Source organism: Schistocerca serialis, chromosome 5 (genome assembly GCF_023864345.2).
Source record: "Schistocerca serialis cubense isolate TAMUIC-IGC-003099 chromosome 5, iqSchSeri2.2, whole genome shotgun sequence".
Classification (NCBI taxonomy): domain Eukaryota; kingdom Metazoa; phylum Arthropoda; class Insecta; order Orthoptera; family Acrididae; genus Schistocerca; species Schistocerca serialis.
In genome coordinates, this window is record NC_064642.1 from 97627014 (window position 1) to 97652947 (window position 25934).

Consider the following 25934-nt stretch of genomic DNA (forward strand, 5'->3'; position numbering starts at 1 on the left):
CCGTGGTCCCGTGGTTAGAGTGAGCAGCTATGGAACGTGAGGTCCTTGGTTCGAGTATTCCCTCGAGTGAAAATTTTACTTTCTTTATTTTTGCAAAGTTACGATCTGTCCGTTCATTCATTGACGTCTCTGTTCACTGTAATAAGTTTAGTGTCTGTGTTTTGCGACCGCACCGCAAAACCGTGCGATTAGTAGACGAAAGGACGTGCCTCTCCAATAGGAACCGAAAACATTTGATCGCAAGGTCATCGGTCAAACGATTCCTCCACAGGAAAACACGTCTGATATATTCTGTACGACACTGGTGACGGCATGTGCGTCACATGACAGGAATATGTTGTCGACCCATCTAACTTGCACACTTGGCGAATGGGTAAAAAGATTCTTCTACCTTGCCCGATTTAGGTTTTCTTGTGGATGTGATAATCACTCCCAAAAAAGTGATGAAAACATAAGAGTTTGGCATATAAACGGCAACAAATGAATCCAAAAGTCTCACACTCGCACACTTTTCCCTGTGCTCTGTCAAAACATATGTTTTTTACATTTTCAAATTTTTACGTGTGTAGACCGTCAAATCCGGCATATGTCCAAGCAAATCTGAACATGTCCTGGAATTTTGGAGAGCGAAGTTGATTATGTGTAAGTGCCTGAACTTTGATAATTGTCTGAAAATAAAAAATTAAACTTTTCACTCGAGAGAAGATTTGAACGAAGGGCCTCTCGTTCCGCAGCTGCTCACGCTAACCACGGGACCACGGCGCTCGTAAGCTCACAACTTCCTTGATGTTGCCTACGTTCCACATGGACTACTCAGTTTGTATATTTTGTTTATTTTTCTCATAGTTCCACACAACTTCTTCCTGTTTTCTCTATTGACCTGTGTTCAGTTTTTCAAGGCCTATCCCTGTGCCAACTTATGACTAAATCTGAGGGGGGTGCGATGGTGAGGTTCCCTTGTGAGTGGTGCCGATGAAAGCCAGGTAAAAGAGGGCAGCCACGCCACGAGTTGTCGTCCGACACGAATGTTGCCAACCAACCGATGGTAGGTCGGCCTGCTGCTTGTAGTCGACGCTGACCCCGGTGAAGTACTCCGGTATTTTCCCTCTGCGCAGGCCCTCCTTGCGCAGCTCGTGGCTTCGGCGGCTCGGACCTCGTGACCACCTCTTTTCGTCACGCTACCACCCCAAATTTCGTGCCTTCTCTCGGGATAGCGAACCTCGTATTATATATCGGCAGCCCGCCCGGTTAGCCGTGCGATCTAACGCACGGCTTTCCGGATTGGGAAGGAGCGCCTGGTCTCCGGCACGAATCCGCCCAGCGGACTTGGGTCGAGGTCCGGTGAACCGGCCAGTCTGTGGATCGTTCTTAGACAGTTTTCCATCTGCCTCGGCGAATGTGGGCTGTTTCCCCTTATTCTGTCTCAGCTACACTATGTCGGCGATTGCTGTGCAAACAAGTTCTCCACGTACGCGTACACCACCATTGCTCTACCACGCAAACATAGGCGTTACACTCGTCTAGTGTGAGACGTTCCCTGGGGGGGGCTGTCCACCGAGGGGCCGGACCACACAGTAACCCTGAAAGAGTGGTTCGGTATGGGGAGGCGGAGGGGTGAAGTGGACTGTGGTGGTCGTCGAGGGATTGTGGACCACTGCGGCTGCGGCATTTCTAGGCCCCCGGTGAACATACAATAGAATATATATCGGCAAGCAAAAACCTTCTAAGTACACAACCCACAGATGCAAACTCTTCCTCATAGATATTGGCAATGGGGCGACAAGGCGGATAGTCGATACTACACCTGAGCCAGTGGCGCCAGACAGAACAATCTGCTAACTCAGTGGCGTCACGGCTCATAAACGTCTTTCACGCGTTCATAGCCCCAGATTTGCACCTGCTGGCCAAAACTGTGACTAATTTTTTTCAGCGTTACTCCTTTCCGCATTAATGCTTTAGAATACCTATCAAGTTTCGTTGGCGTGCGGTAATTAGACCCCAGACTGGAGTACCTGCACTCTAATTGTAACCACCTGGTATTTGCGACCTGTCGTCAAGTGTCTCCTCCTGTAAACAGCAAAGTCTGAGAAACATCCACACTTATTCTCATAAATTAAAGATAATTGCAGAATGTGGTGCCACACAACGTGGCACTACACAAAACTGGCGCAAATAGCATAGGCACATGTCAAAGACATAGGGAACACACACGACACAGATGTGTAAGTCCACGTTATTGGTGATAAGTTGAGAAAACCGTACCGAAACACATGTGCTACAAAACGTCACTGTTTCCTGTTGCACCCCACGGTCAATATGGGATATGATCAACATGCACACGTACGCAGGCCGCACAACGGGGTGGCATACTCTGGATCAGGTGGTCGAGCAGCTGCTGGGGTATAGCCTCCCATTCTTGCACCTGTGCCTGTCGGAGCTCCTGAAGTGTCGTAGGTGTTGAAGACGCGCAGTGATACGTCGACCGAGAGCATCCCAGACGTGCTCGATGGGGTTTAGATCAAGAGAACAGACAGGCCACTCCATTCGTCTGATATCTTCTGTTTCAAGGTACTCCTCCACGATGGTAGCTCGGTGGGGCGGTGCGTTATCATCCATCAGGAGGAAAGTGGGACCCACTGCACCCCTGAAAAGGCGTACATACTGGTACAAAATGACGTCCCGATACACCTGACCTGTTACAGTTCCTCTGTCAAAGACATGCAGGGATGTACGTGCACCAATCATAATCCCACCCCACACCATCAAACCACGACCTCCATACAGGTCCCTTTCAAGGACATTAAGGGGCTGGTATCTGGTTCCTGGTTCACGCCAGATGAAAACCCGGCGAGAATCACTGTTCAGACTATACATGGACTCGACCGTGAACATAACCTGGGGCCACTGTTCCAATGACCATGTAATGTGTTCTTGGCACCAGGCTTTACGGGCTGTCCTGTGACCAGGGTCAGTGGAATGCACCTTGCAGGTCGCCGGGTGAATAAGCCATGTCTGTTCAGTCGTCTGTAGAATGTGTGTTTGGAGACAACTATTCCAGTAGCTGCGGTAAGGTCCCGAGCAAGCCTACCTGCAGTACTTCGTGACAGTCTGTGGGCACTGATGGTGAGATATAGGTCTTCTTGTGGTGTTGTACACTGTGGATGTCCCGTACTGTAGCGCCTGGATACGTTTCCTGTCTGCTAGAATCATTGCCATAATCATGAGATCACACTTTGTGGCATACGGAGGGCCCATGCTACGACCTGCTGTGTTTGACCAGCCTCCAGTGCCCTAGTATTTGCCCCTCATAACGTCATCAATACTTGTTCTTTGAGCCATTTTCAACACACAGTCACCACTCGCACGTCTGAAAACGTCTGCATACTTACTCGCTGCACCGTACTCGGACATCCACCAACACACCTCTGCGTATGTTAACTGCTGCCAGCGTCACCGTGCGACGACCGCAGGTCAAATGCACCGCATGGTCATACCCCGAGGTGATTTAAACCCGCAGACCGCCCACCAGAGCGTTGTTTCACCATGTATCAGCATTTACCTTAATTTATGAGAATGAGTGTAAATTTAAATCAGATGAAAGTGATGTTTGCTATGTATCTATGGTCATATGTACTAGATTGCTGTGTAGCTGAGTCCTGCTACAGTTTGTGCAGCAGGTAGCCGAAGTGTGTGCTCCGTGTTGCAGAGGCTGTGCGGGTGATGGAGCAGAGGCGCTCTTGGGTGCTGTGGAGCTGGGTGACCATCACCGGCTTCATCTGCCTCAGCGACTTGGGTATCTTCATCAACTTCAGCGTCGACTACTCCAACACAGTGGTAACTATTCCGTGTAACGCTCTATCACACAACCAGCTTCAGTTTTTTCATTCATATACACTTCGTTGGGTTACCTTGGTGTGACTCAGGTTGTAGGTTTGGAAATTGGGTACTGTGTCTGACATATGTTAATTATTCACCCTACAAAATAATGAATTAGGAATTAAATGATTGTTACGTTAAACAAGAACCACAATTAATTCGTTTATTCTGTTAAAGAAAATATTTGACTAGAAATAATAATATTATTGTAGCAAAAACTTGGCGCATCTGATAAAAACCGAGCGAGGTGGCGCAGTGGTTAGCACACTGGACTCGCATTCGGGAGGACGACGATTCAATCCCGCGTCCGGCCATCCTGATTTAGGTTTTCGGTGATTTCCCTAAACCGCTTCAGGCAAATGACGGGATTGTTCCTTTGAAAGGGCACGGCCGACTTCCCCGTCCTTCCCTAATCCGATGAGACCGATGACCACGCTGTTTGGTCTCTCCCCCAAACAACCCAACCCAACCATCTGATAAAAGGGTATGGAGTGAGTTTCTAGTAATTATGTAAGTTGTACCACGACTGTCTTGATGTTGTTAGAAAAGGCAGATAGTACTGAAGAAGGTGTTGCAATTTTAATGACCAGCAGTATACACAGGATGTCCCAGAAACGTTGTGAAAAACTTCGAGGGGATCCAGACGATGTCTTGAAGAACAAATCGAGGATAGGAACCAGCAAAGTCGTGCAACGACGCTATATAGCATCTAAGTTATAGTCGCTGGCGCCTGCCACTAGACTACCCCTCCGGCTCCAAACGTGACTTTGCACGCTGACAGACCATCGGGAGAATGTCTCTCAGTGTTGTTCGTTATTCAAATACTGCAACTGATTTCCACAATCGCCAATGGGAAGATGGAGCTCGCTGCTGAGTAGAAAGGCCTTGTCTCCTGTGAATGGCATGCTCTGTTGCCTTGGTGGGTGAGGGTTTTGGACACAGGTTTCCACATGTAGCTTACTTTTCTCCTAGGACCCTCTAACATCTCCAATGTTCTTTGGTATATAGGAGGAAAATAATCTGCAGATCGAAACCTGTGTCCGAAACCTCCATCCAATAAGGCAACAGAGCATCACATTCGTAGGAGACGAGGCCTGTCTACGCATCAGCTTGCTCCATCTTCTCCACGGGTGGCCGTGGCAATCCCTCGTAACCACTGCATAACAAACAACATTGCGATACGTTCCACCTCCAGTCCGTCATCTTACAAAGTCATGTTCGCTGCCGAAGATATGGCTTAGTGGCTGGCACCAACGCTTATAACTTCGACGCTCTGCGTCGTCGTTGGATGACGTTTCTGCGTGTGGGTTCCTGTCCTCGATTTGTTCTCAAGGCACCCTCTACAACTCCGCAAACTTTGTCCTAACACTTTTGGATCATCCTACATATCAAATCAGAGTTTACATGGAGGATAAGTATAATTACCTTGTTATGTTCCCTCTTTTTCCTTTTTCCATTCAGCTGTATTTATTGGTGCCAAATGGCACCATCTTCAGGCATCTTATAGACATTGAGGAACCAGTTCAAATCCGCGAACTATATTATCTCCTAACAGTGTGATACTAGGGTAATCCCAAAAGTAAGGTTTCCTATTTTTTTATAAGTACATAGACCTCTTTATTTCTACAATGGTTTACATCAGTTTACAGCTTGAACATTTAGCTATTTTTCGACATAATCACCATTTCTGTCGATGCATTTTTGTAGACGCTGTGGCAGTTTTTGTATGCTCATGTCATAGCAGCTCGCCGCCATGTTGTTCAGAAAGTTACGAGCCTCTTCTTTCACATCAGCGTCGGAGATGAATCGCTGGGACCACAATTAACGCTGACAGGTACTGTGAGATTCTGAAAAACCTCAAACGGGCAATTCAGTACCAGAGAAGAGGAATGTTCACTAAGGGCGTACACATGAACTGTGACAACGCTCGCCCACACATGGCCCGGCAAACCGTTGCCCTCTTGCAACAGTTTCAGTGGAGCATAATCACCCACCCAGCCTGTAGTCCTGACTTAGCACCCAGTGACTATCACCTATTCCCCAGGTTAAAAGAACATTTGGCCGGAAAGCGATTCAGTTCCGACGACGAGGCGAAAGAAGAGGTTCATACCTTTTGGAACAGCATCGCGGCGAGCTGCTATGACATGGGCATACAAAAACTGCCACGGCGTCTACAAAAATACATCGACATAAATGGTGATTATGTCCAAAAATAGCTAAATGTTCAAACTGTAAACTGATATAAACCATTGTAGAAGTAAACAGGTCTATGTACTTATAAAAAAATAAGAGACCTTACTTTTGGGATTGCCCTCGTAAGACCGCTTTTCGAATATTAACAAAAGCCCTGAATCACCTTACACACACAGAGTCCAGTTATGTCAGTCTAGGAGGTAACGTGTTCTGACGCTTACGTTGGCTCTTGAAAAATTATTTTATAACGCTCCCCGTCGGATTTAGACTGACTCTCACAGCCTTAAAATTTGCCTGAAAATGGATGCATTTGTTCCTGAAACTGACTACATGTACATTTGACATCGATAAACACAGCAGTGTCGAGAAATGGGCAGGAAAATATAATAACACATTTAATGTCGCTTCATTCAACCTGGCTATTTGATAAATGATAAAATGTTCTTAATCTTTTGGTTTTGTCTGCTTCTTCCGCATACAAGCAGAAATACCTACTCAGGAGGGGCTATTCTAGAGATTTTCTGTCTTCAGTTAGTTGCCCTGCACCAGTCAGACAGATCTGAAGTGCTGGGAAAATATTCTGTCTGCCTGGCCTCAACTTCATCGCTGCTTCTTTGGTGTCTGCTAGATGAGCGCAGAAACGTACATGCCTTCGTTACTGAAAATGGCTAATGAAAAGGCTAGTTAGCTACACGTTGTAAAATTCAATTTATGCCTGACAGTGGTTATTATTGAAAATTCAGTTCTCACGACATCAGAGAAGATCCTTTACTTAGAACTGTTTTTAACATATGTGACAGGTCTTCATGTAGCTAGTAATTCCTATTGTGATTGTTATGCGAATTCTCTGTTCATTAATAAGTAATATTATACCTCACACGCTGTCATTGTTGTAGTAAAAAAAGGGCTCGCCCTAAACTCGCAGTTAGGCAATATTGTAGAAGGTCGTGTGTCGGCAACACGAAAATATTCACCAGTCCTACATGAGGTTGTACTGCAAGATCGCCACGCAAAAATAGCTCAAAAAAAGAATAATTCCAAGAAATATTTAAATATCACTCGTTTAACTGCAACAACCTATAAAAAAGGAAACAATCAGAAGTTCATGTCTCTCTCCAAATAGTGGATATCAATGTTCTTTATACAATGTATACACTGTCCAGTCACATTAATTTAACCACTTGACAAAAGCCTGAATAATCAACCACCTTTTGCATCTTGAACCACTGCGAGGCGTGTAGGAAGAGGGTCAGTGAGGTTTTGGAAGGCACCGACAGGGATCTGGAGCCAGTGCCGTGCCAACAGCCTTGGTTTCTCGATTGAGGATCCATGGTGCGTACAGCCCAATCAAGGTAGTCCCACGGAGTCTCGATTCGGTTTCAATGTGGGGAGTTTGGTAGCCAGTGGCGTACGGTAAACTCATGCTGGTACTCTTTGAACTACGCACGTACAATGCGAGCTGTGTGACTCGTTGCATTGTCCCACTGGTAGATGCCATCACGTCGAGGAAAAAACATGTTGGGGTGGATGTGGTCCCCAAGGATAGATGCATACTTCTGCTGTTCCATGGTGCCTTCCACAATGAAAAGATCACCAAGGGAATGCCAAGACAATATTCTGAAGACCATAGCGTTTCTTCCTCCACCATGAACCCTTCTGACAATTGTTGCACAGGGGTAAAATACAGGGAGCGAAAGGATATTTACAATTTGTACAGAAACCAGATGGCAGTTATAACAGTCGAGGGACATGAAAGGGAAGCAGTGGTTGGGAAGGGAGTGATACAGAGTTGTAGCCTCACCCCGATGCTACTCAATCTGTAGGCAAGCAGTAAAGGAAACAAAAGAAAAGTTCGGAGTAGGTATTAAAATCCATGGAGAAGAAATAAAAACTTTGAGGTTCGCCGATGACATTGTAATTCCGTCAGAGACAGCAAAGGACCAGGAAGAGCAGTTGAAAGGAATGGACAGTGTCTCGAAAGGAGAATATAAGATGAACAGCAACAAAAGCAAAACGAGGGTAATGGAATGTAGTCAAATTAAGTCGGGTGGTGCTAAGGGAATTAGATTAGGAAATGAGACACTTAAAGTAGTAAAGGAGTCTTGCTATTTGGGGAGCAAAATAACTGATGATTGTCGAAGTAGAGAGGATATAAAATGTAGACTGGCAATGGCAAAGAAAGCGTTTCTGAAGAAGAGAAATTTGTTAATATCGAGTATAGATTTAAGCGTCAGGAAGTCGTTTCTGAAAGTATTTGTATGGAGTGTAGCCATGTATGGAAGTGAAACATGGACGATAAGAGAATGGACAAGAAGAGAATAGAAGCTTTCGAAATGTGGTGCTACAGAAGAATGCTGAAGATTAGATGGGTAGATCACATAACTATTGAGGAGGTATTGAATAGAATTGGCGAGAAGAGGAGTTTGTGGCACAACTTGACAAGAAGAAGGGACCGGTTGGTGGGACATGTTCTGAGGCATCAAGGGATCACCAATTTAGTATTGGAGGGTGGCGTGGAGGGTAAAAATCGTAGAGGGAGACCAAGAGATAAATACCCTAAGCAGATTCAGAAGGATGTAGGCTGCAGTAGGTACTGGGAGATGAAGAAGCTTGCACAGGATAGGGTAGCATGGAGAGTTGCATCAAACCAGTCTCAGGACTGAAGACCACAACAACACGCTAACGAGCAGGTGTCCGATGGAGCATCATACGTGATTCATTTGGAACGACCTCCTGTCGCCACTCAGTGGACGCCCTGTTGCGGTATTGTCATGCAAATGCCAGGGTTCGTCCCCAATGAACAGCTGTCAGCACGGGTGCACGAACCAGGCACCTGCTGTGGAGGCCCATACGCAGCAACATTCGCTGAATGGTCGTTGTGGATACACCGTTGGTAGCCCCCTGGTTCATCTGGCGGTCAGTTGCTCAACAGCTGCACGTCTGTTCGCCAGTAGGCATCTCAGCAGAAGTCATTCACCCCTGTCATCTATGGCCTATGGTGCACCATGGATGGCTCAGCGCCGAATTTGGATGGGCCATTTTGCCATGCACGATATACTTCAACCAACACGGCACGTCAACAGTTTGCAAATTTAGACGTTCTGAAATGCTTCCACCCTTGGCCCGAAAGCCAATGACAATGCCGTTTTGGACATCAGATAAGTCGTTCCGTTTCCGCATTATGGCAATGATTGCACTGTCGTCCGCGTCCCCAGACACGCTTTATGAACCCTCTACTGTTCAGTGATGCCACCTGCCGTCTGTGAGTGGTTACTGCACGTTGACGTGGAACAAATGCGGTGGTCACCGTAAAGTGACTAGATCGTGTATGTCTACCCACCTGTTGACAAGAAGCACAAAATTTTGGTTCCAGGTTAAAATTTTAGCAAAGTTTTTCCTCAGTGTTTCTTTTACCAAACGAAGTATCGACGAGAGATTTGATACGTCCATTTCTGACTCTGAAAAACAGCTTCCTACCAAATTTGAACTTGATAATCCCTCATGTTTCCTGGCAGTTAAGGCTTTTACAACAAGGCCTCTGCTTCCTACATCTTTAAGTACAGACTTTAGATTCCGAACCATATTTTAATGACCTATACAGAGGGGTCCAAAAAAATGTATCCACTGTTTAAAAGACTATAACTGGCAAACTAATTGACGGAGTTGTCTCATCTTTGGTAATGTAACAGTTTGTAGTGCCGGCAATCGCTATACAAGCGTTGTATTGCGTTGTTTTGTTTTGTTAGTTGTCAGTCGTCAGATAGTCAGTGTTTTGTTCTTAGTTGCACCTAGTTATTCGAGTAAACATGGCTGGCGCAAGCCTTACGTTCGATGAAGGGAAGTCAGTTTTGAAGTGGTATTTTAAGTACGAAAACATTAATGAGGTTTAACGGCAATGACGAAATGAGTATCAAACAGAGCCACCGACACGTTTAACGATTCGTCGCTTTCGAGACAAATTTGAAGCCGAAGGCTCGGTTAAAGATGTACACAAACAACGATCTGGACGACCTGTAACAGTAACAAGTCCAGCTAACTCCCGTCGTGTGTTACAATTCGCTCGCTCACCACAGAAGTCGGTCAGACAGTGTGCCCGTGAAACTGGAGTGAGTCGCTCAAGTGTTTGGCGAATTTTGAAGGCAGCAAAGTGGGAGTGCTACATCCCACAATTGCTAGATGCAATGAACGAGGACGACCCAGATCGTAGAATGGACTACTGCGAGTGGTTTACTAACATGATGCGCCACGATGAAGAGTTTGCAGAAATGATTGTGTGGTCTGATGAGGCACAGTTCAAACTCAATGGTACAGTAAATACCCACAATTGCATCTACTGGGCCGCCGAAAATCGGAAAGTCCATGTAGACAAGCCGTGAATTTGCCAGGAGTAAATGTGTGGTGTGGGTTGTCTTACTGGGGCTTGATTCGGCCATTCTTCTTTGACGTCACAGTTGCTAGTGAGGTGTACATTCAGAAGCATCCATTTTACCTGCTATACGAGACTTGTATGGAGACGGAAGAGTTTGCTTTCAACAAGATGGTGTCCCAGGCCACTACCAAAATCGTGTTAGGGCATATCTCGACGAAAATCTACCAGGAAGATGGATAGGCCGTAGAGGTGCTGTGGAGTATCCACCACGTTCCCCAGACCTAACTCCTCTGGACTTTTACCTGTGGGGAACACTGAAGGACGTCGTTTATCGACAAAAGGCACGCACATTGGATGAACTTCGAGAATCCATCGTACATTCATGTGCAAATATCCAACTGAACACGCAGCAGTCAGTAGTTCGTGCTGCAGTTCGGCGGCATCGTTTGTGTTTGGATGTTAATGGTGACCATTTCGAACACCTACAGTGATATCTTGGACTTTAAGCTACACTTTCACCAAAAATGAGACAACTCCGTCAATTAGTTTGCAAGTTATGGACTTTTAAACAGTGGATACATTTTTTTGGACCCCTCTGTATTTCTCTTTGCTCGGAATTTGGAGATTAATACTGTGCTAAAATTCTGTGGTGTAAAAAGGCACTATGTCGGTCTAAATTAGCAACATGCTTAGGCATCCTTCTTCGTTGTAGCTCTGCTTTGCGTCACACACCAGCAATACCTTCTACTTTGAGTCACCGACTTTCTGAAGGAATCGCTATAAACTGAAACGTTCCCTTTCGGTGCCTGGGAGCTTCCGTGGTAGTGCGCAGGATCAAACCCGCAAACCCGCGTCCACGGCCAAAATCGACATACTCCATGTGCAGTGCACGAGACAAATTACACCAGGTACTGCTCCACGGATTTAACTGGAAACCTTATTGGTGGACCCGCATTTATTCCCAATTCCGCTAGACTAACAAATCAATCAAAATAAAGCTCGCCAGTCTCTCTTCGTCCCGCGAGAAGGGGTTAAACTTCTAACTAGTTTAAAGTTAGTAATTAATGTCCTGCAACACTCCAATTATTATCACAAAGATTCCAAAGTCCGACCGCTGGACTCGAATATGTACACCATTAACAGTTCATACACTGCCTCCGGCTGACCACTAGCAGCTCTCACCGCTAATCACCACAGCAACGAAACAGGAAGTCAACAGGCAAAAAGTCGCATAAAAACACGACTATCAAAATTGCACTGAAACAAAAGAAATATTTTGGCATGAATTAACATTAGGAAGGTCAGCATTTTTTATCCAACACCGCCTACAGTTAACTAATGGCTCCACAGTCTTTTCTCAGGTATCTCTATTTGTCGAACGAGTCCGTACCACTAACCTGCAACACTTGCTGAGGAAAACATTAATGTGCCTAAGCCACACCCTCTCCTGGGAGCGCAGTTCGGTTTCCGTCACAAGGAACCCATTGAATTCGAGGTCACAAGTTCTATCTTTAGTATGGCTTATTTAAAAATGTTTTGTTAACAGTTATGACAGGAAAAATATTAGGTGCTAATGACTCACCATGCACATCAGGAGCGCGACAGAAAATGAGTGCCTGGGGGTCCAGAGATCAAAATGGCTCTGTGCATTATGTGACTTAACTTCTGAGGTCATCAGTCGCCTAGAACTTGGAACTACTTAAATCTAACTAACCTAAGGACGTCACACACATCCATGCCCAAGGCAGGATTCGAACCTGCTACCGTAGCGGTCGCTCTGTTCCAACTGTAGCGCCTAGAACCGCACGGCCACTCCGGCCGGCCTCCAGAGATCAACCTCCCACGAGATGTATGTATTACACTTCACAAAATGGACATCGTCGACATCCAAGAAATGTTCAAAACAAGCCAGTAGCTTGCACCATGAACACTGGATGAAAAAGGGGGCGCCACAGCCTTAACAAAGGTTCACAGGAGGTGAAATCCTTGGTTGCTACAAACCGTGCATGACGTTCAGCTAGGTAACCACTCTTAAAGAAATGCGTATAGCATCATATAGATGTAACGGGGTGATGAGAACTAATGGAATGTGATGGTATGTAACCGAATGCGAAACGGTTGTCGTGGAGCTTATCGTGAAGCTGACTTCTCTTTAAGGCGTAGAAGCAGATAGTGTTATAATATGTTTTACAGGCACGGGAAGAAACAAACGTTCGAGGCTGAATTTGTCCAGTGGTTACAGTTGCTATGAAATACAACATAGCACAATTTTCAGGAGGGGTAGTTTGCTCTGAAGGAGTGTGACATTTATACGCAAACCAGGAATCAAGAAAAACCAAGTTATTTTGACCAAACACTGAGCAAAATCTATCAGTTTAATAAGTCACGGCCGCAAAATACTAACGCGAACTCTTTACAGACGAATGGAAAAACTGGTAGAAGCCGACCTCGGGGAAGATCAGTTTAGATTCCGTAGAAATATTGGAACACGTGGGGCAATACTGACCCTGCGACTTATGTTAGAAGCTAGATTAAGAAAAGGTAAACCTACGTTTCTAGCATTTGTAGACTTACAGAAAGCTTTTGACAATGTTGACTGGAATACTCTCTTTCAAATTCTGAAGGTGGCAGGGTAAAATACAGGGAGCGAAAGGCTATTTACAATTTGTACAGAAACCAGATGGCAGTTATAAGAGTCGAGGGACATGAAAGGGAAGCAGTGGTTGGGAAGGGAGTGAGCAGGGTTGCAGCCTATCCCCGATGTTATTCAGTCTGTATATTGTGCAAGCAGTAAAGGAAACAAAAGAAAAATTCGGATTAGGAAATAAAATCCATGGAGAAGAAATAAAAACTTTAAGGTTCGCCGATGACATTGTAATTCTGTCAGAGACAGCAAAGGACTTGGAAGAGCAGTTGAACGGAATGGACAGTGTCTTGAAAGGAGGGTATAAGATGAACATGAACTAAAGCAAAACGAGGATAATGGAATGTAGTCGAATTAAGTCGCTTATGATGAGGGAATTAGATTAGGAAATGAGACACTTAAAGTAGTAAAGGAGTTTTGCTATTTAGGGAGCAAAATAACTGATGATGGTCGTAGTAGGGAGGATATAAAATGTAGACTGGCAATGGCAAGGAAAGCGTTTCTGAAGAAGAGAAATTTGTTAACATCGAGTATAGATTTAAGTGTCAGTAAGTCGTTTCTGAGAGTGTTAGTATGTAGTGTAGCCATGTATGGAAGTGAAACATGGTCGATAAATAGTTTGGACAAGAAGAGAATAGAAGCTTTCGAAATGTGGTGCTACAGAAGAATGCTGAAGATTAGGTGGGTAGATCACATAACTAATGAGGAAGTATTGAATAGAATTGGGGAGAAGAGAAGTTTTTGGCACAACTTGACTAGAAGCAGGGATTGGTTGGTAGGACATGTTCTGAGGCATCAAGGGATCACCAATTTAGTATTGGAGGGCAGCGTGGAGGGTAAATAAAAATCGTAGAGGGAGACCAAGAGATGAATACACTAAGCAGATTCAGAAGGATGTAGGCTGCAGTAGGTACTGGGAGATGAAGCAGCTTGCACAGGATAGAGCAGCATGGAGAGCTGCAACAAACCAGTCTCAGGACTGAAGACCGCAACAACAACGACAACAACTGGGCAAAAGTAGTGCTCACACCATAGTTTCAGTTCTCTTACGCCCGTTTCCCACTCTTGCTTACTGTGATTGTTGACCTCGCAAGGTCACGCACACATGAAAGGGGTAGAGCTCCTCCAACTACTCACAGAAGAATAAATAACTTTCCAGTCAATTTACCATCCAGATTAAAGTCAGAATAATTGTGTACGAATGCGTTAAGACACTGATGTTCTTGATGCATCTCTAATCTTCAGGGTTCCCTTCATACACGTTTCCTCTTCAAACTCCGATTGATCAAACTCCAAAACAAATTCCTTATTGAGCGACGGAGTAAACGTTTATGTCATCTAAAAGTTTTCGGGCCAATTTCGCAGTTTGCTGTGCATGTTTAAGTTGAAGTTTCGTTTGAAATTTCGTTATCTTACGTCTTTCAGTCCTGTAGCACTGTCTAAAGTTATGCACCCATCCACTGCTTCCCTTGAAATCACTGTAACTAATGTCGCCCGCAATTTCATGTGCGTAACGTAATAGGTCACAATCATGCAAAACCTGTAAATTGTATTGAGAATCCTTGAAACGCGCAAACACCAGTTTTTGTAACAAGTGCGACTTGTCCTCCCTTAAATATACAGTACCTGGTTTTTATTATGCACTACACAGTCATATTGCTCCAGACTTACTCGAAATCTTTTAATATTTTTTATTATTTGTATGCTGGGAATGATCTTCCACGTGCGTAACTTCGTTTAGTACCTGCTCCCACGACAACGATTGTGCTTCACTACGTTTCACTGAATACGGGATTTGTGGCTCCTTGTCTGAAAAGGATGACGAGTTACCTTGACTGGCCAACTGTTTCAGTATCACTTTCGCTTATTAATCACGTATTTTCGTCACTGTACGCCTCATGTAAACTGAACCGCCAAAGAAACTAGTATAGGCATGTGTATTCAAATACAGAGATATGTAAACAGACAGAAAAAGGCGCTGCGTTCGGGAACGCCTATATAAGACAGCAAGTGTCTGGCGCAGTTGTCAGACCGGTTACTGCTGCTACAATGGCAGGTTATCAAGATTTAAGTGAGTGGGAATGTGTTGTTATAGTCGGCGCACGGGCGATGAGACACAGAATCTCCGAGGTAGCGATAAAGTGAGTATTTTCGCGAACGACCATTTCACGAGTGTACCGTGAATATCAGGAATCTGGTAAAACATCAAATATCCGACATCGCTGCGACCGGAAAAAGATCCTGCAAGAACGGGACCAACGACGACTGAACGGAATCGTTTAACGTGACGGAAGTACAGCCCTTCCGCAAACTACTGCAGGTTTCAATGGTGGGCCATCAACAAATGTCAGCGTACGAACCATCCAAAGAAACATCATCGATGTGGACTTTCGGAGCCGAAGTACACTCGTGTACCCTTGGTGACTGCACAGCACAAAGCTTTACGCCAAGCCTGGGCTCTTCAACACCGACACTGGACTGTTGATGACTGGAAACATGTTGCCTGGTCGAATGAGTCTCGTTTCAAATTGTATCGAGCGGATGGACGTGTACGGGTATGGAGACAACCTCATGAATCCATGGACCCTGCATGTCAGCAGGGGACTGTTCAAGCCGGTGGAGACTCTGTAATGGTGTGGGGCGTGTGCAGTTGGAGTGATTTGTGACCCCTGATATGTCTTTGACAGGTGACACGTACGTAAGCATCCCGTGTGACCACCTGCGTTTTCTCGTGTCCATTGTGCATTTTGACGGACTTGGGCAATTCTAGCAGGACAATGCGACACTCCACACGTCCAGAATTGCTACAGAGTGGCTCCAGTAACACTCTTCTGAGTTTAAACACTTCCGATGGCCACTAAACTTCCAAGACGTGAACTGTATTGAGCACATCTGGGATGCCTTGCAACGTGCTATATCTCCATCCCCTCGTAGTCTTATGGATTTATGGACATTCCTGCAGGATTCATGGTGTCAGTTTCCTCCAGCACTACTTCAGACGTTAGTCGAGTCCATGCCACGTCGGGCACTTCTGCGCGCTCACGGAGGCCCTTCACGACATTAGGCAGGTGTACCAGTTACTTTGGCTCTTCAGTGTACATTATCCGCACAGTCGAATGTATACGACACCACACTTTCCACCGACTCATCTTGCAAAAACGCTATTATTTGATCTGCCACTTCTTTCTGACTCTGCGAAAATCCTTGGGCTCCTTTCTGACGAAATGTCAGCTTCAGCAACTATTGTTGTGGATATAATGCTATGTTTCCTTTGTTTATCGCTTCTATTGCTCCGCTTTGTATCAACATCAGTAGCACTGTACTACTGTTGTGAGTTACTCGTCGACTAAGCAGTTCAACTACGGTCCGTAGCCTCATGCTGTGCTCACCATTGGATACCTCCAGTCCCACTCCTGTTATCATTAGCGCCTTGTAATGTGGTTGCGTGGAAGACAATATATGGGGCGTCGAATACCGTAAACATTATTGGCCTTTTGCGATCTTGCATTCAAGGGATTCCTTATCAGTCTTCCATATTATACTAAGTATGAAATACGAGTCTGATAATAAAAAAGCAATGACGACTCCCATAAGCCATGCAAAACGTATTATTCTTATGCCCCAGAAAATAATTTGGGAACGCTATCTGACTCGTAAAGTTTAATAGAAATATTCACACATATACATGCACTTTCATAATGCGGCTACTTAGGAAAATGGGCTTGCGTAGTTAGTGACTGAATACTGTGAATAATTCCTTAAATAGTGATCAGAAACTGAACAAGTGCCACCCATCTGCTTGTAGCGTCCAGCTGTGCAGTAGAGGTGTCTTCTGTTATCTAATTGTTGACTTGAACGAAACATCGTAAACTTGACCTTATATTTTAAGGGAGAAAGGCATTTCAGCACGATATCGGCTCCAGAAATCGATACCGCGCGAAAATTGGGGGGCACAGTTCTGATAGTACGTAGCTGTGACCTTCTGAAAGTACAGCTTTTAAACTTTCGCGTGCACCGTTTGTTTGTCACTCGTTCCACCCTACTGCAACCCCTTAATGCCTGAGCGCGAAATATTGTACTGCGAAGCAAGTGATGTGCGTAAGACGTTTGTGAAATACCCTCAAACACAAAAAAGACCGACGCAGCACTTCGAAATTATCGGAATGGGACGGAAATCGGTAGATGTGATGTACGTGAACAGAAAAATAAATTATTACAATGTCAGGAAAATTAGATGATTTATTCAACAGAAAGAGCTTCACAAATTGAGCAAGTCAGTAACGCGTTGGTCCACCTCTGTAGCTTATACAAGCAGTTATCTGACTTGGCATTGATTGAAGGAGTTCTTGGATATCCCCCTGAGGGACATCGTGCCAAATTCTGTGCAATTGTAGCGTTGTATTATCAAACTCCCGAGCTTGTCGCAGGGCCCTGCCCATAATACTCCGACCGTTCTCAGTTGGGGAAAGATCTGGCGACCTTGCTGGTCAAGATAGGGTTTGGAAAGCACGAAGACAAGCAGTAGAAACTCTCGCTGTGTGCAGTCGAACATTATCTTCAAAAATGGCTCTGAGCACTATGGGACTTAACATCTGTGGTCATCAGTCCCCTAGAACTTAGAACTACTTAAACCTAACTAACCTAAGGACATCACTCACATCCATGCCCGAGGCAGGAGTCGAACCTGCGACCGTAGCGGTCACGCGGTTCCAGAGTGAAGCGCCTTTAACCGCACGGCCACACCGGCCGGCCCGAACATTATCTTGCTGAAGTGTAAGCCCAGGGTGGCTTGCCTCGAGGGACAACCAGACGAGGCGTAGTATATCATCGACGTACCGCTGTGCTGTAAGGGTACAGCAGATGACAGCCAAAGGTGTCCTGCTATCAAAATAAATGACAATTCAGTCTCACTGACTGGACTGGAATTGCCTTCTGTGATGAGTCCCGCTTCGAACTGAGCCCCAATTACCAGCAAAGACGTGTGTGTAAACGCCCCGAACAACGGTAGGATACCAAGCTGACTGTCGACCACCATACGGTCCTACAGCCGTGAGTGATGGTCTTGGGTGCCATTTCATTCATAGCACGACCCCTTTGGTTATCATCGCTGCACCTTTACAGCAGAGCGGTACGTCGACGATAATCTAAGCCCCCTTCCGTTGCCCGTCATGGCAAGCCATCTTGGGCTTACATTTCAGCAACATTATATCCGCCCGCACATAGCAAGAGTTTCTACCGCTTGTTTCGTGCTTGCCAAATCCCACCATGGCCAGCAAGGTGACCGGATCTCTCCCCAAATGATAAGTTTGGAGCATTATGGGCAGGGCCTTCCAAACAGCTCGGAATTTTGACGATCCAAAGCGCCAGTTGTACAGAACTTCGCCCGATAGCCGACAAGAGGACATTCCTACAACTGCATCGATCAGTGCCAAGCCGAATAACTGCTTGCTTAAGGGCTAAAGGCGCACCACGCGTTATTCACTTGCTCAGTTTGTGTAGGTCTTTGTCTTAAGTAAAACCTTCAATTATTCCTTCATAGTGCATCGTATCTTGACACTTGTAATGTGCTCTGCTCATTGTGTCAAAGTGCGTGGTTTCTTACCTTTAGATGGTGCCAGAGATTTCTTTGCTTTGGAGACTTTTATGTTGCTACTCACAAATGCAGTTAACATGAATGAAACGAATGAGTGTGTCATTAGAGAAGTTTCGTAACACTGTCGCTATTGTCCATTAATTTTCTTTGGAGTTCAAAGCAGGCACTGTTAAAGTGAAACACATTTGCAGATGATGCACCTTTCTTCAACTAATTGGCATTAAATTCATTTTATAATAATTCTTAAGTTGCTTCGGTTCATTCACTTTGATTCTGAGGCATATGTAAAGCTGCAGAATGTCAGTGCTAGACTACTGTTCTAATAATATTGATGTAAGGGTTTCATTTTACGTGCTCATGTTACTTACTAATTGTTGCGTAAAAGGACATGTGTTCTCAAGCAACATTACAAAATACGTTGGGCAGATATGCCCACCATTCCCCTCCTCTTCCCTAGGCTTCAACATCCCAATAGGAGGGCTCTGATTCTCACTCTGCTGTGCATCCATTCGCGCTCAGACATTAGGCGGCTGATGTCGGGCAGAGCTAGTGTCAAACGAGGGGTGTCCACGTAAAATTTAGAATCTGTACTTCCAGAAAGTCATAACTGCGTACTATCATATTACGACCGAATTTCGCGAGGGATCGATTGCTATGGCTGGTATCTTGATATCTTTAATGTGTGCTTTTTTTTCTCCTTAAAATATGAGGTGAAGTTGGTGATGTTTCCTTGTTAGAGTACAAAAGACCTTAAAGCTTCAGAGCGAAAACATAATTTGAGAATGTTGTCTTTATGTTACATGGTAGTAGCGCACAAGATTACTGCACATAATATCTGATAAACAGCGATTGGTGCAACAGTATCTATCAGTCTACCTTATCAGCAACTGTAACTGGTAGCATGCAAAGAAGAACTAGTTATTACCAATGTCTCATGACTGCAACTCAATAAGCGTTTCTCGATTTATCAGAATGCTCATGCGTCGTGAGGTGAACCTGCAAAATACGGGAGTTGTTCGGAAAATAAATTCCGATCGGTCGCGAAACGGAAACGACTCTGAAATTCCTATGACGCTCTGCACAGATGTGTTGGGCAGCGTCTCTAGTATGCCTGTCGATCGCGTCACGTTACTCTTTTCAGTTCTGCGAGCACAATGAGCACTAAAGATGCCTAAAAAAATAGTATCTCCCGCCGAGTACGTGGGCCTGGTGAGAAATTTTTACTGAAGCTGTGCAGCCCACATAACGTATCTGTCATGTATTTCCTACTTCAAGACAATTCTCAGCCGCATTCTGCAGGGGCAATGAAGACGCTCCTGCAGCGTTTTCGATGGGAACTGTTTGATCACCCACAATACAGCCCGCATTTGGCTCCCCCTGAGTTTCTTCTTTACTCACAAGAACCGCTGGCTATGAGGGCAACGTTATGGCACAGCTGTAGACCAGCATGGAAAGTTTGCAGAAAGCACTGGCGACCGCCTTCTATGACGAGGAATGTTGGAAAGTTGGTACAACGCTGCAACAGATGTCTAAAGCGGAGCTGCGACTATGTAGATACTCGTAAGTAGCTAGAAGTTGTAGCTAACTGTTGCAAACATAACATTTTTGATTTTCACAATGGTTTCTATTTCGCAGCCAATCGGAACTTACTTTCCGAATACCCCTTGTAATAGCAAAAGGAAATCAACTGCTACACCTTTATTTCACAAGCGGTAAAATTATACATAGTGAATATCTACGTTGAAAACTAACAAAATGCAGATGAAGGTTTAAACTGTCTGAGTTATACACTATGTGATCAAACGTATCCGGACACCTGGCTGAAAATGACTTACAAGTTCGTGGTGCCCTCCATCTGTAATCCTGAAATTCAGTATGGTGTTGGCCCACCCTTAGCCTTGATGACAGCTTCCACCCTCACAGGCATACGTTCAATCAGGTGCTGGAAGGTTTCTTGGGGAATGGCAGCCCGTTTTTCACAGAGTGCTGCACTGAGGAGAGGTATCGATGTCGGTCGGTGAGGCCTGGCACGAAGTCGACGTTCCAAAACATCCCAATGGTGTTCTATAGGATTCAGGTCAGGACTCTGTGCAGGCCAGTCCATTATAAGGATATTATTGTTGTCTAACCACTCCGCCATAGGGCGTGCATTATAAACAGGTGCTCGATCACGTTGAAAGATGAAATCGTCATCCCCGAATTGCTCTTCAACAGTGGGAAGCAAGAAGGTGCTTAAAACATCAATGCAGGCCTGTGCTGTGATAGTGCCACGCAAAACAACAAGGCGTGCAAGCCCCCTCCATGAAAAACACGACCACACATAACACCACCGCCTCCGAATTTTACCGTTGGCATTATACACGCTGGCAGATGACGTTCACCGGGCATTTGCCATACACACACCCTGCCATCGGATCGCCACATTACGTACAATGATTCGTCGCTCCACACAAAGTTTTTCCACTGTTCAATCGTCCAATGTTTACGCTCCTTACACCAAGCGAGGCATCGTTTGGTATTTACGCGCGTGATGTGTGGTTTATGAGCAGCCGCTCGACCATGAAAACCAAGTTTTCTCATCTCCCTCCTAACTGTCATTATACTTGCAGTGAATCCTGATGCAGTTTGGAATTCCTGTGTGACAGCCTGGATAGATGTTTGCGTATTACACATTACGACCCTCTTCAACTATCGGCGGTCTCTGTCAGCCAACAGACGAGGTCGGCCTGCACGCTTTTGTGCTGTACGTGTCCCTTCAAGTTTCTACTTCACTATCCCAACGAAAACAGTGGACCTAGGGGTGTTTAGGAGTGTGGAAATTTCGCGTACAGACGTATGACACAAGTGACACCCAATAACCTGACCACGTTCGAACTCCGTGAGCGCCCCATTCTGCTCTCTCGCGATGTCTCATGACTACTGAGATCGCTGATATTGAGTACCTGGCAGTAGGTGGCAGCACAATGCACCTAATATGAAAAACGTATGTTTTTCGGGAGTGTACGGATACTTTTGATCACATAGTGTACATAATATAAACGTGATTTGCCCGTAATGCACTGGAAAAGAGGGTATAAAAGAGGTGTCACATCGAGAGATCGCAACTGTATCAACTTTAAATGAAGTGGCAGAGATAATTGCTTTACCCTTCATCAAGGAGATGTGCAACTCAGACATCTACAGTAACTAATACGTGCACTAGGCAAGATAACGAGCGAGACATGGTAACACAAGATTCACTTTAATGAGAATCCACTCCCGAATTGCGAAAGAAATGAAGTAACTAGAAAAATGATGATGATTACGGTTTTAAGTAAAGTCTAACGTTATTGTGACATTCCTAAAATGTGCATGAAGCCAGTCTCAGTTAAAAAAGCGAGATGGCGTCGTAGCTACCAGCGGCTAGTCAGGGTTAGCGGTTATTTGTTGATCTGTCAGAGAAGATATTATCCACTCGAATCCCCTCCTGTTCTGTTACGTCCCAGAAAATGATATTAGTAGCCATACAGAGCTCTAGGCTTGTTCCCAGCTTATTAAACAAGAGGAAACGCTGGTGTGATTTTCCTTCCCTTTTGAGAATTTAAAATGTCCGCGTAACTTTGTGAGGGTGTTTAACTTTCCCAGCGGAAACTCTCCTCTGCAGCGGATTCAGTATCAAATCTTCCGTGTCGTACCGCTGTGTGTACTGAACAGCATGAAACCGAGTGTACTCTGTGCCTTTAATAATCAAGAACGATTTACAATACAGTTAGAATAATGCTCTACAACCACATACCTGAATATAGGTTCTATAGCACAACGGAGATGTTATACGTATAACCACGGTTTGTAATTAGTATGTTTGATCTATATTATCATAAGGATTGCCTAGATCTTTAGGAATGCTCACACTTGTTCGTGAACTTCAAGGAAAGACATAATAGTACAAAGAGTAATCAGAAATAGCTACCGTGTTGCAAAAAATTTAGTCAAACGCAATTACGTACTTGGTAATATTGTCTCTAGCTTAATGGAATTAATTGAATTGTGGTACGAAACTTAAATGACTTTAAAGCTGATTGCAGTACGTGAATTAACTATCGTAGCCTCATATTAATATATCGTAAAGCAACTATACGGACGCATAAAGCCCATTTATGTCGCTTTCTCCCTGCCACGAGTTCACTGTCCGGCTATGACAAGACATCGCTGCCTCCGTGCCAATGGAATGACCTCTGTCGCGGCTCCTCGCTGCCTTGCTCTCGCCTGCTGCAGATGGCGTAGTGTCCGCCTTTACCCCACCAGACATAAAAGCCAAATAGAGAAAGAGCAAGCGTAGACAGATAGTATTGCCCCGGAATCACTGCCATACCTAATGTTACAATTCTAAGTGCAACTCTCCCGTTCCACATGCAATTAGCTTACTACTCCGTCCCATCGCCACTTGTAGGTTAGATGTGGCTAGCCGCAAAGGCAGCACTGAGACAGTAATACAAGACACATGGAGCCGCAAATGTCGGGAAGTACCCCAAAAGTGGATGACTCATGTTGAACATGTGACGTCATCAGATGACGCACCTCGGTAATACGTGCAGTGGTTTGGCTTGTCGATCCTACCCTCGCCACTAGGGGGCAACGCATACGGGACTACGATAATGGTTTACATTCACGAAAACAGATTATCCTTCTGGAGTGATGTGTAGCACTGCCCTCTACCAGCGAGAGCAGAATGACAAGCCCAACCATTAAACGTGCAGCGAGGTATGTCATCTGGTGACGTGGCATGTTCAATATTTGTCGTCTACTTTTGGGGTATTTCCCATATTTATGGTCGCATGTGCCTTATATCAATTTACTCATCTCACTGTCATCTACTTCGATTCGGTGGTTTTCAAATGCTAATAATAATCATCTTGTATATAAGAATGAACATTGGTATGGCTGAAAGCAGCTTTACATTTAAAACGTCTCTTGGTTAAGAATGACATGCTGTGTTCGTTTGCTAGGCACTCCTCAGTCCAGTCACAAAGCTGCTCTGATATTCCGCACACTCGTATCTTGTCCATTAGACTACAATGCGCAGCTAACATGCTCGTATAGCATAACACGCAATGCTCTAGTTTGCAAGGGAGGCAGGCGAGCCAGATGTGTACCAAATCGACACCGAGGACTAATGACTGCGTCTAATGTCCGACCAGCTTGAGTGTTGTTTTTACACGGTATCCCACGCGCATTTAGCCAAATGCTGGGCTGGTTCCAGATTTCTGCCTCAGTCAATATACCACACAAATATCTAGTTAAAATACGCTGCCAGAAGAAATTAGTACACCTGTTTAGAGCTTTCCATTTCACTCAAGAGTTATTGTTGCGGCAGTGGATATGGAGTATATGAAACGATTACATTTACAGATCAATAACACAATCGGTTCTGAGGTACCATGTATCGTTCCAGGCTAAAACAGTCATACTAGTGAGTCGTGTACTCTCCGCGGGCGGCAACGCAGGCTCTGAATCCGGCATCCAGTCGATCGTACAGAGGTCGAATACTATTTCGGGATACGTTATGGCCGGCCGCTGTGGCCGAGCGCTTCTAGGCACTTCAGTCTGGAACCGCACTGCTGCTACGGTCGCAGGTTCGAATCCTGCCGCGGGCATGGATGTGTGTGATGTCCTTAGGTTAGTTAGGTTTAAGTAGCTCTAAGTGTAGGAGACTGATGCCCTTAGATGTTAAGTCCCATAGTGCTTCGAGTCATTTTTGATACGTTATGTCAAGTGTGGTGTCACCGCCAGACACCACACTTGCTAGGTGGTAGCCTTTAAATCGGCCGCGGTCCGTTAGTATACGTCGGACCCGCGTGTCGTCACTATCAGTGATTGCAGAACGAGCGCCGCCACATGGCAGGTCTAGTCTAGAGAGACTCCCTAGCACTCGGCCCAGTTGTACAGCCGACTTTGCTAGCGATGGTTCACTATCTACATACGCTCTCATCTGCAGAGACGACAGTTTAGCATAGCCTTCAGCTACGTCATTTGCTACGACCTAGCAAGGCGCCATACTCACTTACTATGAATGTATTCTGAACAGATCATATTGTGAATCATGTACCGTCAAGAGCGACGTTCATCATTAATGGATTAAAGTTAAGTATCAAAGTAATTACGTCCGCTTTCTGAATTATAATTCCTTGTCATGTTCCAGACCTCACGTCTGTATAGTCCTTCCCTCCTCACGCCAGCCTACGAGAGCTAAAACGCGTGCATTTCGGCCTCCACTAGTAACACAGTGTTGGCTCTTCTGCCAACATAACACCAAGCCTGCTTGACCTGTTCACATAGTTGTGTAAGAGTTGGTTCAAATGGCTCTAAGCACTATGGTACTCAATATCTGAGGTCATCAGTCCCCTAGACTTAGAACTACTTCAACCTAACTAACCTAAGGACATCACACGCATCCATGCCCGAGGCAGGATTCGAACCTACGACCGTAGCGGCAGCGCGGTTCCGGACTGAACCGCCTAGAACCGCTCGGTCACAGCGGCCGGCTGTAAGAGTTGTTGATTGACGAGTCTCAAGAGTCACTTCTCGTCCCATCATATCCCACACTTCCTCTAAAGGAGACAAATCCGGAGATCGTGCTGGCCAGGGAACTTGCTGCACGTCTGCAGAGCACTTTCAGTTTCACAGACAGTGTGTGGGCGAGCATCATCCTTTTGGAACAACACGTCACCTTCCTGTTGCAAGAACGGCAAAATAATAGGTCTAACAGCATTCTGCACTTTATGAGCGCTGGTTAGCGTCTCCGTCGGAAACACCGAAGGCGAATGAGAGTTGTAGCATTTCGCATCCCACATCATAAGGCCTGCCGTGGGACCAGTGTGTCTTGGACGAAAGCCCACTACAGATGGCACTCACGAGGTCTACATCGCACGCGCAAGCAACCATCAGTTGCAGGCAGAATCCACTGTCATGGCTGAAGACTACGGCGCGCCATTTCATCTTCCTCAACACCCTCCGTGTCCTGAATGGCACCTCCTGGGGAGCGGATCGAGTGATCCTTCTCCGCCTCTATCGCGCCTTTAGTGCGCTAAATTGGACTATGGAAGCATAGTTTACTCCTCTGCTCGGCCGTCTATTCTTCGGCGTCTCGACTCTATCCACCACCGAGGATTACGTTTAATGTCTGGAGCTTTTTACACCAGCCTGTGGAAAGCCTTTATGCTGAGACTGCTGAACCTCCGCTGTCCAATCGGCGAGCTGTCCTTCTGAGTCGTTATGCTAGC

At 45.4% G+C, this 25934-nt stretch overlaps 1 protein-coding gene across 1 annotated transcript in view; it reads left to right on the forward strand.

Moving 5' to 3' along the window:
* Positions 1–25934, forward strand: part of LOC126481634 (uncharacterized) — an 81600-nt gene that overhangs the window by 13486 nt on the left and 42180 nt on the right. Inside the window, exon 2 of the mRNA XM_050105532.1 lies at positions 3707–3834. Within this exon, the coding sequence (XP_049961489.1) occupies positions 3707–3834 (128 nt within the window). The remainder of the gene's footprint in view (positions 1–3706; positions 3835–25934) is intronic.